We start from the raw sequence: 12,250 nt of genomic DNA, 5'->3' as shown, positions 1-12,250 counted from the left end.
CGCGGACGGCCTCCTCACCAAGGGTAACGGCCGCTGGCCCGGGGACCGAGTCGGGAGCATGCGTGGGGGTTTAACCGGGCGGGGACTGGGCCTTGTCGGTGTCCCGGGTCTGGCCCAGTGCCCTCAGAGAAGGAAAAACATTCGCTTTCCCCGTGACACCGCCGGTGACTCTTACGCTGTGGAGAATTTCCATGAAAAGCACGAGGACCCTCTTGCACAGCAGCTCAGAAATACCAACCGGCTTCATATAGAGGGTGTCTCAGTCCCCGAGGTTTCTCTTGTACCTGGTGAAAGAAGTGAGGGCCATCAGGACCACACAGGAGTGAGTTAACGTGGGTGAGAGAACAGTAACTCACTTGCATGTGCCAACTTTGCACTTGTGCCTGCTCCTCACATGTCTGGACACACTGTGAATCCAGTGGATTTCTGCGTTTGAAATCTTGTTTGTGCAACTCGGAGGGCAAGTTTAGTAGGCAAAGAAAGTACACTGCATTACATATATGTGCTGCAGCACTTGGTGACACTGAGGGATCATGCATTCATTTCATCACAACATAGTATCAAATGTCTGTTACTGGACAGAAAGGTTTTTATCAGTCAGACTCATGAACTGCATGGTAAACTCAGGCCCTTCCTTTCACTACATCATCATGACACTTTCTTAATTTAATTTTTAAACTTATGAAAATGCATTTTTGTTGTTTTGCTGGGATTCTGATAAATCAAAAGTTTCTCATGTGCATGCACACAGAGCAAGTAGAATCCTTTGTTCAAATGCCAGAACAGCGATATTTTATTAACATTATATTAAACATGCAGGGAGCTTTCTAGGTGAGAAGACAAATAGTTTTAAAGATGAGATCAACTATATCTCTTTAATGTCTCCCAGTTTATATGCTGAAACTAATCAACTGCACGCTTATTTCAGTGTTCCTGCATCTGATTGTGTAGAGGTGAGAATACATAATTTAGGATGGCTAATCCCTGTAATCAACCACAGGCAGTTCACAATGTGAAGTCTGTAAGGAAAGAGGTCTAATATTTTAAAGCGCAGAGATTCCACCCATACTCCATCCTCATGGTATATTTTGCATCTTGTTTTCAGTCTAATGAAAACTTGCCTTCCCCTCACTTCCCGAAGGAAAACTCACAGTGGAATGTGTTTTTACACTAAGAAATTTATGGTACTGAAGCTTTCCCAGCTCAGTTACTTCTCAATGTGTTGCAAAACACTCTTTGAGAACTTTCCCCTTATCAGTGGCACCTCTGTTTGGAGGCTAACAGTGAGAGAAGATGTGGTATATTAATAACCACTTTTCTAATGTAAGAGCATTAAGTATTTATGATGAATGGCACTGGACATTATGTGCTCAGATGTCTGTGCCTCATGCCTTAAATGATGGGCAATAAACCATACTATAAATTATGGGTAATAATAACCCATAAAATAATAAATATGATAACATATAAAATATGTTACCCATCTTTAAGAAATTGTGTTGCAGTTTCTTGTAAGGCAGTGCTGGGTTTGTGCACAAACCTCAGTGATTACAAAACATGGCATGCATGCATGCCTCCTCATGTTCAGTCAATTCACAGAATCTGTTATAAAGTTGGTTCCTTTGGTAACACAGATTCAGTATTCAAAATGTATTTTTTTAAATCTCTTGTTGCTTTTCAAAGGTATTTAAGTAAACCTAGTAAAGTTGTATTAACACTTCTGCCAAGAAGGATAGAACGAGCTTTTAGAATTTAAAAAATGCTGTAAGATTTTTCTACAGGAAAGTAGTAATTTCTGTAGGGTTTTTTTATTAGTTGTCATGACTCTTCAGAGCAGGATTTCAGTTGAGCTGATTTAGCTGTATAATTTTGCAATGCAGAGGAAGTTATCTTCCCCTTCCGAGCACCTGAAAATAACTGGATCTTACTGAGAGAATATGTTCTCCTGGTCTTCTTTAAATGAAGTAACTTTAATGTATTTGTGTGAATTCATCTGTATATTAGAAGGGGGCAGGCTTCTTGCTTTCATTGTTCAGGCCCTAGTAAGCTAAATAAGGACACTTTCTCAGCTGAAAACTAAGAATCTTCCTTCTTATGGGATAAGTTTTTAGTGATCCAGTTTGCTATGCAGCTGTATGAACACTACCTGTAGTCATTTTTTCCTACTGCATTCCCTGTGTATCAAAGGAGGGATGCATCACACTTTTTCTGGCAGCAGCAGTGTAAGCCAGATTGAAGTAACTGTGTAACTCTAGCTTAGGGGTATGAGTGGGGAAATGGTACTAGGAAAGAAAAACTGAAGGCTGTAGATGTGATCTGTTCTCTCATTCAGTTACCTTGAAAAAAGCCATAGCATAGAAGAAACAGATTGTTCTGCTTTAACTAACCTCTTGCTTATATGCTTACATCTGAATTGCAGAATATATTCCAGACGGAGTAGAATTGTGGTAACTTTACAGTTTTTATAGTGCAGACGATTCTGATTTTTTACTTTTTTTTTTTTAATGATTTTCACAGATGAGCTGAGCTCCTGGATACAGCAGTCTTTTAAACATTATGTTACGCAAGAAGCTAAGCAACACTTCAATGACTATGACAAAGATGGTGATGGATTATTGTCTTGGAAGGAGTATAATATGCAAATGTATGATCGTGTAATTGATTTTGATGAGAACACTGTCCTGGAGGATCAAGAAGAAGAATCATTTCGACAGGTAAAATGTTTCAGCATCAGTTTCTGTAAGCTGTTGGCAAAAGGCAGCAATGTTTGTTTATTGTGACGGAACAAGATGGGTAGAAAAACCATAGCAGCTGGCATATGTTTTAACACTTTCATCTATCTGAGACAGGGGAGTAATTAAAGTAAAGTAATGGAGTATTAAAGCTGCTACCAACAAACCAGACAGAATGAAATCATACCTCCTGAGTATATTTTGCTAGCTGAGTGGAGTACAAGTCTATTGTCAGTCGTACCACAGAGCACAGTCTCCAGCCATCATCTTAAAACAAGGTGGCAGTCTATTAATAGAAGATAGGTCTGTAGCCAAACCAGTGTCCTGCCTTCAGTAGGGGCCAGTAGCACTGGTGTTGGAGGTCAAGGAAGCCCTTGTACTCTTTAACACCCTTTATTGCAGTTCTATCCGCTTTTACAGTTATTTCTCAAGTACCCACTGTGGGGTATCAGTATTGCCTGCTTTAACATTTTCTGTCCATTAGAGACCCACAGAGAAAGCAATAGCAATTCAGACGTTTTTAGCAGTCAAAATACAATTCTGATAGCTAAAACTGGATGTATAAACAACAGAAGTTACTGGATTAATCTCGTATACAAAACCAGATCCATAAGAATGGAAAGGAAAGAGGCAGGAGAGGCAAAGAGGGAAGGTTCACCATGAATCACCAGATAGCAAAACTTGTTTCCTTTCAATTTGCACGTTTCTAAGTACCTGTAAATATTTCCCAAAAAGAGAATAAGTGAGTTTTTAGACTATTCTAGCCTAAGGATTTTTTTTTTCTATGAGGATTGCTTTAATTGCTTTTAGTAACATAACAGTAGATAATGTAGGATGTTGGCAAGAGTGAAGCTAAAATAGACAATGGGCAAGGGGTTTTACACACTGAAGGAACAAAATGTAGAGTTTTGGAGGTCACTTAAATGAATAATTACATAACTCTGAAATAAAACAAGACTTTAAATGGAACTACCAGTCAAAATATTGATCCCATGTTTGAGATATTGCCTTCATAGATACGTAAGCTGAGGTAGAACTCCTACTCACTTATTTATGCTATACTTCGTTTGTCTGCTTGCTAGGTTTTCCTACTTGCTGTCTTCTTCAGCATGTATTGTAAAGAGCAACATTAGCAGCATTGTACATGCATCATTTGTCAGCCATCTTCAGCATTTTCCTTACTTCTGGAAATTAGTGATCCTGTGCTAATCAAAATGGAAGAGTTAGACTATGGTATTGATTTAAATTTGGTACCAAGTAAACATACAAATTTACCAGAAGGTGGCAGCCTTGTTCATCACTTCTCAAATAAACATTGAAAAATAGATTTTTCCACTCAACAGTTCAAGTTTATGTTGCAGTCTAGTACTTTCTGTAGTCAGGCCTTCTGAATTGCCTTCCTATTTAAACTCTCAGCTAAGGTCAGCTTTTCTTTAAAAGTATATTTAATTACTTTGCAGAATAGTTAAGATATACTTACATATTATGCTCTGTATTAATCAGGTTAGCCTAATTTTGAGACAAGTGTCAATAAACAGGATACAAACTAAGAAGTACAATTTCAAATGGTTTTTGTTTTTTTTTAAGTATCTGTGATCTCTGGTTTGCTGGCCGTTCACTTATCCAGATCAGTCACACTGATAGCACAACACAATCATGGGATTCCAAAATTTTTATACCTTATATCATATGCAGTTTGAGTAGAGATCAGTTATCAATGGTGTGGGTCTTTATTTTGTCTAAAGAAAGTGTACGAAATGAAACAAGAAAAAAATACAAAAATTTTTGCATATTTGCAATCCAGAAATGGTAAGTGCAAGACATTCAGAAATAAGAACTTGCCTGTTTATTGTGGATATTATTTATTTTTAAGAGGCACGCTAATATTTATACTTAAAACAGGTTAGAGAAGTGACTTTGCTTTGAAATATGTTCAGATAGAATGGACAACAGTCTTGTATTAAAGGAATCTGTCTAATCCTTCAGCACTTTAAATGGATTCAGAAAAGACATTTTACATATGTGATATTTCAAGACCTTCTCTGAACTACAAGCAGCCCTTGATATAAATGAGATACAGATCCAGAAGGTTAAATGTCCTTAAAATGTAAATTTTGGAATTTGCAGTAGCTACCATTAATTATAATCATTGTACTCCACTAGGTTAGTTGGGGAATTGGTGACTTAAGAGGAAGCATGTATAATCACAAGAATTCATAGTCTTTTTGTTATCTCCTTTTTGTGTTTTTGAAGCCTTGGCTAAGAGTGTGTTTTAAATGTCTCCTCAAATTGAAAAAAAATTAAAAGTTTTTATGCTATTCTTGGAATAAAACCACCTCAGTTAAAAAGTGCTGGTTTTGTTGCTCCGGATGCGCTCTTTTTAGTGAAAATATAACATCAGTATAATATGAGTAGGTAATGTGAAACAATTAATATTCTAATAAGCTTACAGCCAGTTACTATAATGTTGGTTTTCCTTTTCATTAAGTGCTGTAACTAAATCTATTTTCTAAGCTTCATTTAAAGGAGAAAAAGCGTTTTGAAAAAGCTAATAGAGATGATGTTCCTGATCTAAATGAGGATGAATTTGTTGCTTTTGAACATCCTGAAGAAGTGGAGTATATGACGGTAAGATCTAGGAGGATATGTTTATCAGCCTGTGTATATAGATGCAACATCTGCTTAGCAGTTAATGTGTATTGCTTTTACAGATCAAATTAAAAATCAGATAATGTGTTGTGGATCCAGTGCTGGAGTTCAGGAGTTGGAGCCATTTTCAGCTTTTCAGTGCTTTTCTTTGAAATCTGTTTCAAGAAGTAGTATTGCACAACTGTCCCAGACTTTTGGGATTGGACTGACATACCTATCTCTAAATTCTGTTAGGTTGGAAATACATCAGTGAGATTTTAGCTTGAGGAAGTTTTCATGCCTAGTTCAGAGTTCAAATCTGGTTAGGGGGACTTACAGGAAAGATTTATTTGCACAGGAAAAGGCAAAGTGCCGGTTACTCTCACTTTACTTCAAGGGACACGATAGCCACTGTTCTAGCCAAAAAAGAGCATTCAGGCCCACGTGAAGCTTTAATATTGACTGTACTATGGTCAGAGTTTGGAGGATTATTATTTCAGCCAGGAGCATTTTGTCATTGGTCATCTGTTTCATTACTGCCGTGACTGTTGGTATCATTCCAGCTCAGTACCGGCAGCTGACCCCAGTTAAAAGTACATTGGTGCTTTTCTGCAATAGATCCTTCAGTTTTGGCTATGTGATGCTGCAGAGGCAGCTGCTAGGAGGAGCCATGCAAACACAAACAGAGCCTCTGTTGGTCTTGACATAACTGTTGATTGTGGACAAACAAGAAAAGACAGAACTACAGGAACAGACACACGTTGGCTTCATTGCAAAACACAGGACCAAAAGACCAGCCAGTTTTCCCGACAATTTCATAAAGCTGCAAAAATGCAAATTAGTGACTACATCACATGAAAAAAGAAACAAGATTATATAGTTTTGTACAAATCCATGTTTCTCAGCTACTTGTATAGTTTTGAATTATGTTGAAGGATTCCAACTCTATGTACACCTTTTAGATTTGGTTTTCATAAAACCTGACATCCTAAACTCTTAAGAACAGATCTGTTTTGTTGCACAGGAACCAGTTACTGCACTAGTCTGCATAAAACATTTGAAATCAGTGAGTCTTTACTTTAAATAATACTGCTTTGAAATGATTTATTGCTGTTTCTCTTGATTACAAGATGCTAATTTTTCACAAATTGATATTTTGCTTTTTGCATGTATGCAAAAGGACTTTGTCATTCAGGAGGCTTTAGAAGAACATGATAAAGATGGTGATGGATTTGTTAGCCTGGAAGAATTCCTTGGTGATTACAGAAGAGACCCAAGTAAGGAAAAAGGGTGGGGGCATGAAAGAAGGAACTGAACAAAACCTTTTGGAATGGGGTGAATTGTATACACCTTTATTTTCAGCTTTTTACACCTCCACCTACAGGTTCTGAGTAACATTATCCTGTCTTTTAGAATAATAGTATCATAGTAGGTCATTATTTCAGTCTGCCCTGTACGTATTTGGCAGTAGTTTGTGTATAGCTTTTCTTCAAATGGCTATCGCTTCTGCAGACTGTTCCTGCAGCACACTTTAAAATGACTAATAAACTACATGGTGGGTTTTGGTTGCATAATTCTCTTGTGGTTTTGGGCAACAGTGTATGGTGAATTGTGACATTAAGGCATAATCTACTTGCAAACTAGATGTTAGAAAGGAAGGAGAGAGATTTCACTTTTTTTCTTTTATAATAGAAACCTAATTATTTTTAAACTGTTACTAATCTGCTTGTGACACCAACTACTTTTGACTTTCATAAGGTTTAGGAAATCTTAATATCTGTTCATGCTTGTCTGCAATGTTTATCAGTTTGATGAATTGCTTATAAATTTCTTGAACAGTTAGAGACAAGTTTAAGATTTCTGACTAGGTTGCAGGATGCAGTACCAGGGCATAGGGTAAGTATAAAACAAGTATACAAATAAACAAAAACAGTAAATGAAATTTCTTTGCATATATTCCAGGTATTTTAGGAAAAAAAAAAATTAGACAGTAAACTAATTTGAAAGCCTGCAGTATGGACCCAAGTCTGTTGAGCCTGCATTAATCAAGAGCTTTGCCTTCTCTATTAGCTGTCACAGATGGACCTCCCTTGATAAAGCAGGGGAACAGACAGTAGAATGTTATTAAAAATTTCACATGGCCTTATAATGTCATAATCCCATACACTGAGAAACACTAGTAATCTACGTACTTTTTGGGACACTTCTTACAAAGCTTTTCCCTATTTTCCTCTGTTCATTAAGTGCTGAGGGGACCAATGTCTGAGGCCGTTAGTATTGCTTATGTTGCTGTCATGTGATACTCTCAACATGGTATCTGCAACACCAATGCTATATGTTAATGGGAGAGAGAAATAATAATTCCATCAAGGGTAAATACTGCAAATGTAAGGTATCTCTGTCATCCACTTTAACTTTTTCCTACTGATATGTCAGCTGTCCCAATAAGTAGGAAACCATCTACTGAGCAGCACATTCAATATAAAGTATGTTTTCTCCACTATCAATTTGAGTAATTGTGGAGATATTAAAATAAACACTTCAGTTGATGGTAACCTTCGACTGTAAATTTACAAGCTTACTATTACCTTGGCTTTAAGTTCTGTTTCAATCGATAAAAAGTATTTTTTCCATATGTAGACAGATGCATTTATTTAATTTATTGGGACTGGTCTGTAAGGCTGGTATTTTGATTAGTGAAATTACTTTTATATTATGTTCTATGAGATTAAGTAAATCTGCTTAGGAGAAAAGGTGAAAACATCTGCTTTAAGGTAAGGAGTGGCTTTAAACTTGACAAATGTGTTTTACTAGCTGCAAGGGAAGATCCAGAATGGATACTTGTTGAGAAGGATCGGTTTGTGAATGACTATGACAAGGATAATGATGGAAAACTCAACCCTCGAGAGCTGTTGTCTTGGATAGTACCTAATAATCAGGGTATTGCACAAGAGGAGGTATGTATTTTGACTGCTGTTTAGATTTTAGTTAATGCAGTAGAACTTTTAAGGTATCACAACAAATGCATCTGACAGATGCATTCAGATTTATTGTGTCTTAGTAATTGAAAAATATTGCTTAGTAGATATTTGCATATGTTTTTAACCTTTTTTTCAGTTTGACAAAGAATGTGGGTCCTTTAATTAGGCAAATTTGAACTTGCTATTAATTGCATGAATGTTTGTAAATTAACAAAGTGCTTTTCTACACGTCTAGCTAGCTTATCTGGTTTGACTTAAGGGTACAGTATTTTAGTCAGTTATTTTTTAGTTATCTTAGGTAAATTAATGAGATTTACTACTAAAAGAAGCTGCTTTATGCTGACAGCATAAATTTGAAAACAGAAATTGATCAAGATTCTTCTAAGTGGCCATAATTTGTAGAACAAAAACCTTGTGTCTTTATAAGTACAAGAAAATTGAAGTATTCTGTGATTCAAGATGCTGCAATGCAGACTTTGATGATGATAATGAGAATGGTTTAATCAGGGGTAGAATGCTATAATAGGTTTACGTGGATTCTCATTTTAGCTGTCTTTATTTTTTTGTAGCAGGCAGTTCCACTGCATGTTCCATAACAACCTATTTTAGTAAGCAGACTTTACAGCTGCTGACAGTGGTAGAGAGGATTTCTGCCCTTCTGCTAGTAACTTTTTATCTTAATTCGTCCAAGTCTCTTTCCTTTGCACTGGAGGATTTTGGTGTTCAGAACGGCAGGAACAACAGGTCTTCCCATGCCTCCGTAATTCCTGGTAAAGACAGGAGATGCTTTATGTCAAACAGCATAGCCCATCTGCTCTGTTGGACCATCTCATTGCTGAGGTCCCACCTCTTCCTTTTTCAGCTCTGTTGGGGACAGAAAAAGAAGCGTGGCTAGCACGCAATGCTGGGTGCACATGTATCTAACCTTGTAGGAAGCCACGCTGTTCAGTTACTCCGGTAGTATTTTTGTAAATGTGGACCTGTAAGCCTTTGCACAGACTTTTTTTAACATCTGACTCTTGAGGGTGGTTGATTCTTATTTTACAGAAACAATACTGTTCTTACATGAATTCTGTGTGGTGTTGACTCTATTAATACCTGTGTTGGTTTGCTTGGTTGTTCGGGGGTTTTTTAGCAGTTCTTTGCTATTCATTCAAATTTTAGCTTACAGCAAGACCATGCTGTAGTAATAGCTCAGTTCTGCAAGCAATCAGGTTTTTTGTTTGTTTCTCTAATGTGCTATTTTTTTTCTTCAGTTAATATAAGGGCTTAGCAAAGTCATCAGTCCTAAAGAGATTTACTCAAGTCATGAACTGCTGTTTGAAAGCTGAATATTGCAGATTTGTTTTGGCATTGCAAAATGACTTCAGAAACCTGGTAGCTAAATAACATAAAAATAGAAAAATTACTATATACTCAATTTCCAGGAATTGATATGTGTTTACCAAGATGTTTGTCTTAATAAACTTTCTGCTTTTGCCATGCAGAGTGCTTTTAAAATCTGCTTGGCTGATGTTAGTCCCTGTTACTTTCTTCAGTCCTTTTTGGTCATGTAGTCAGCTTAAATATAAGTAATATTTAATTTTAAAAAAAGGCACTAAGGAGTTACATTGAGTCAAAGCAATCAGAAAAAGTAGGAACAGAAGGATTCTCTAAATCATTGTATTTGTAGATGTTTAGCAAATAAAAAACATGTAATACTAGGACTCCTCTATTTCTCAGAAATAATAGGTGCAATTGAGCTGCTGTACTAGCTTGTTTGCTTTGAGCTATATAATACTTGTGAATAAGCTACAAGTAAAATATTCTGCAATCGTTTTTTTTGTTCTACTGCTGAACTTCCCTCCTTTTATGACATATAAATAAGCAAAAATCTGACAACTGTTTTAACTTGCAGTTTCATTTGACACTGTAATGATTTAGTACTTAATTTTTTTTGTCAGGAAAGCAAGCTTTTGCTTTCAGGAAATGAGGGAAAACATGATTTGCTACCCAAAGTTTAAATTCATATGCATAGATGGCTTATCTTGTCCACTGTTGAAGGTAGAAAACCCCTTTTCATGGTGGATATCAAATACTTTCCAGTTACATTTTAATAATGAATTATAGCCATGGAGCACTTTTTGCAAATCATAAATAGATACAGAGTATCCAGCTGCAAATCTCTATCCTTACTTTCTTTTTTTTTTTTTAATATGCACATATGAGGGAAAAGTGAATCTCCACAGGTAAAATGGCTTAGCACAGTGGACACCTCCAGAGTTGAAGGCAAGAGTGCCTACAGCTTAACCTGGGAGCTGTAAACCATGCTTCTCTTGTCAGACACAGGGTAAATATGTGACTGAGAGAGAACCAGTGCACACTTCTGAAAGAGAATGCTCAACTGGAATACTGTGTTGGCTAAAATCCTCCTTGAGGGCCTTCCCACACATCAAGGACTTGCTGTTGTAGCTGTCATGCTGAGCTTGCATTTTTTGCACATCATACACTAAAGACGCATACTGCACTTGTCCGTGGATTTCAAGGACTATGAGTACTTCCAGGAAGATGACTAATCTTTGCAAGTTTAATACTGTGTTCTGCCCTCAAAGTAAAGCTGTGGGTTTGACATTGATTTGTTGCTTTAGAATTGATAGTGAGGGTAGCATTTGATATCATGATTCTGCCACCAAATAAAAGAGGCAAGGAAACAAACCGAGGAAAGAAAGGCTCTGTTCTGAATGTAAAATCTTGTCTAGCTCGTTACAAATAACGGTGTTGTGGCAGGACTTTGACAAAGCCATTCCAAAAGCATTATTTATAAATGCTCATATCTATTAACTGTGCACATGGTGTTCTATTTATTTTAAAGGCTCTTCACCTTATTGAAGAAATGGATTTGAATGATGATAAAAAGCTTTCTGAAGCAGAAATTCTTAAGAACCAAGATTTGTTCCTTAACAGTGAAGCAACAGATTATGGTAGGCAGCTTCATGATGAACGTTTCTACCATGAAGAACTTTAGATTATTGATTTTGTAATCTGTTTTTCTTCCCTTTCTTTCATTTGGAGCTTTTGTTAAAAACACCCATCAGCTATGTTGCAAATTTTATGCTGTAATTAAAGTACACTAATGTTTGTGTAAATAATTTGCATTCAAAATTTAAGTGCCCTCCCGCAGACTTCCTTGGGCCTCTTCTAGCCTTCAAAATTAATCTTAAATACTTACTTCCAAAATTATAGTGTTTGGAAATAAATGACTTCAGGTGTAGTATTGTATTGTAAAGAGTTGTTCTACTGTATTTTAAGAAAATGGAGAATCTAAATGATTCTGAAAGAATGCAAAACAGTAACTGACAGACTACTATTTTTTCTAATCAGTTTAATTAGGGAGGGGAGTGGGGAAGATGGGGGGATGTTTAGAGTCAGTATTAACTGTGTTTTATTTAATATGTTTGGAGAAACACTTAGATTAATACCTCAATTGTTTAAGAGGTTTCTACTTAATTTTAAACGGTTTCTATACTATGTTTTATTGTATCATAAAACTTGCTATTTATACATATATAGACAATAATTCTTTTTAATGTACAATTCTACAGTATTAGCAATACAATGGTATTTTACAGTGCTAAGACTCTCTTCATTTGTTGGATTAAAACTTTAAATATTCTGTCTTCCTGTGTTTTGTCCATTTAGTACTTATTGTGGGTCACCCATAGCAACTCCTTGTGGCCAGCAGGTTGAGGGAGGTGATCCTACCCCTCTACTCCACTCTTGTAAGGCCCCACCTGGAGTCCTGCGTCCAGTTCTGGAGCCCCCATCACAAGAGAGACATGGGCCTGTTAGAATGAGTCCAGAAGAGGCCACCAGGATGATCCGAGGGCTGGAGCACCTCTCCTATGAGGCCAGGCTAAGAGAGTTGGGGCT

At 36.7% G+C, this 12,250-nt stretch overlaps 1 protein-coding gene across 1 annotated transcript; it reads left to right on the top strand.

Moving 5' to 3' along the window:
• Positions 1 to 4: 4 nt before the first annotated feature.
• Positions 5 to 11,994, top strand: RCN2 (reticulocalbin 2; the record flags this gene model as incomplete). Its single annotated transcript, XM_029083859.1, has 6 exons — positions 5 to 23; positions 2,518 to 2,714; positions 5,247 to 5,360; positions 6,541 to 6,637; positions 8,175 to 8,317; positions 11,193 to 11,994. Coding segments are annotated over 6 exons (723 nt in total), but the record flags the coding sequence as incomplete, so codon positions are not given.
• Positions 11,995 to 12,250: the final 256 nt, after the last annotated feature.

The sequence above is a fragment of the Antrostomus carolinensis genome, unplaced genomic scaffold, assembly GCF_000700745.2.
Source record: "Antrostomus carolinensis isolate BGI_N321 unplaced genomic scaffold, ASM70074v2 scaffold54272, whole genome shotgun sequence".
In the NCBI taxonomy this organism is placed as follows: Eukaryota; Metazoa; Chordata; class Aves; order Caprimulgiformes; family Caprimulgidae; genus Antrostomus; species Antrostomus carolinensis.
Note: the sequence above shows the minus strand (reverse complement) of the source record. Positions and strands in the feature narration are given on the sequence as shown.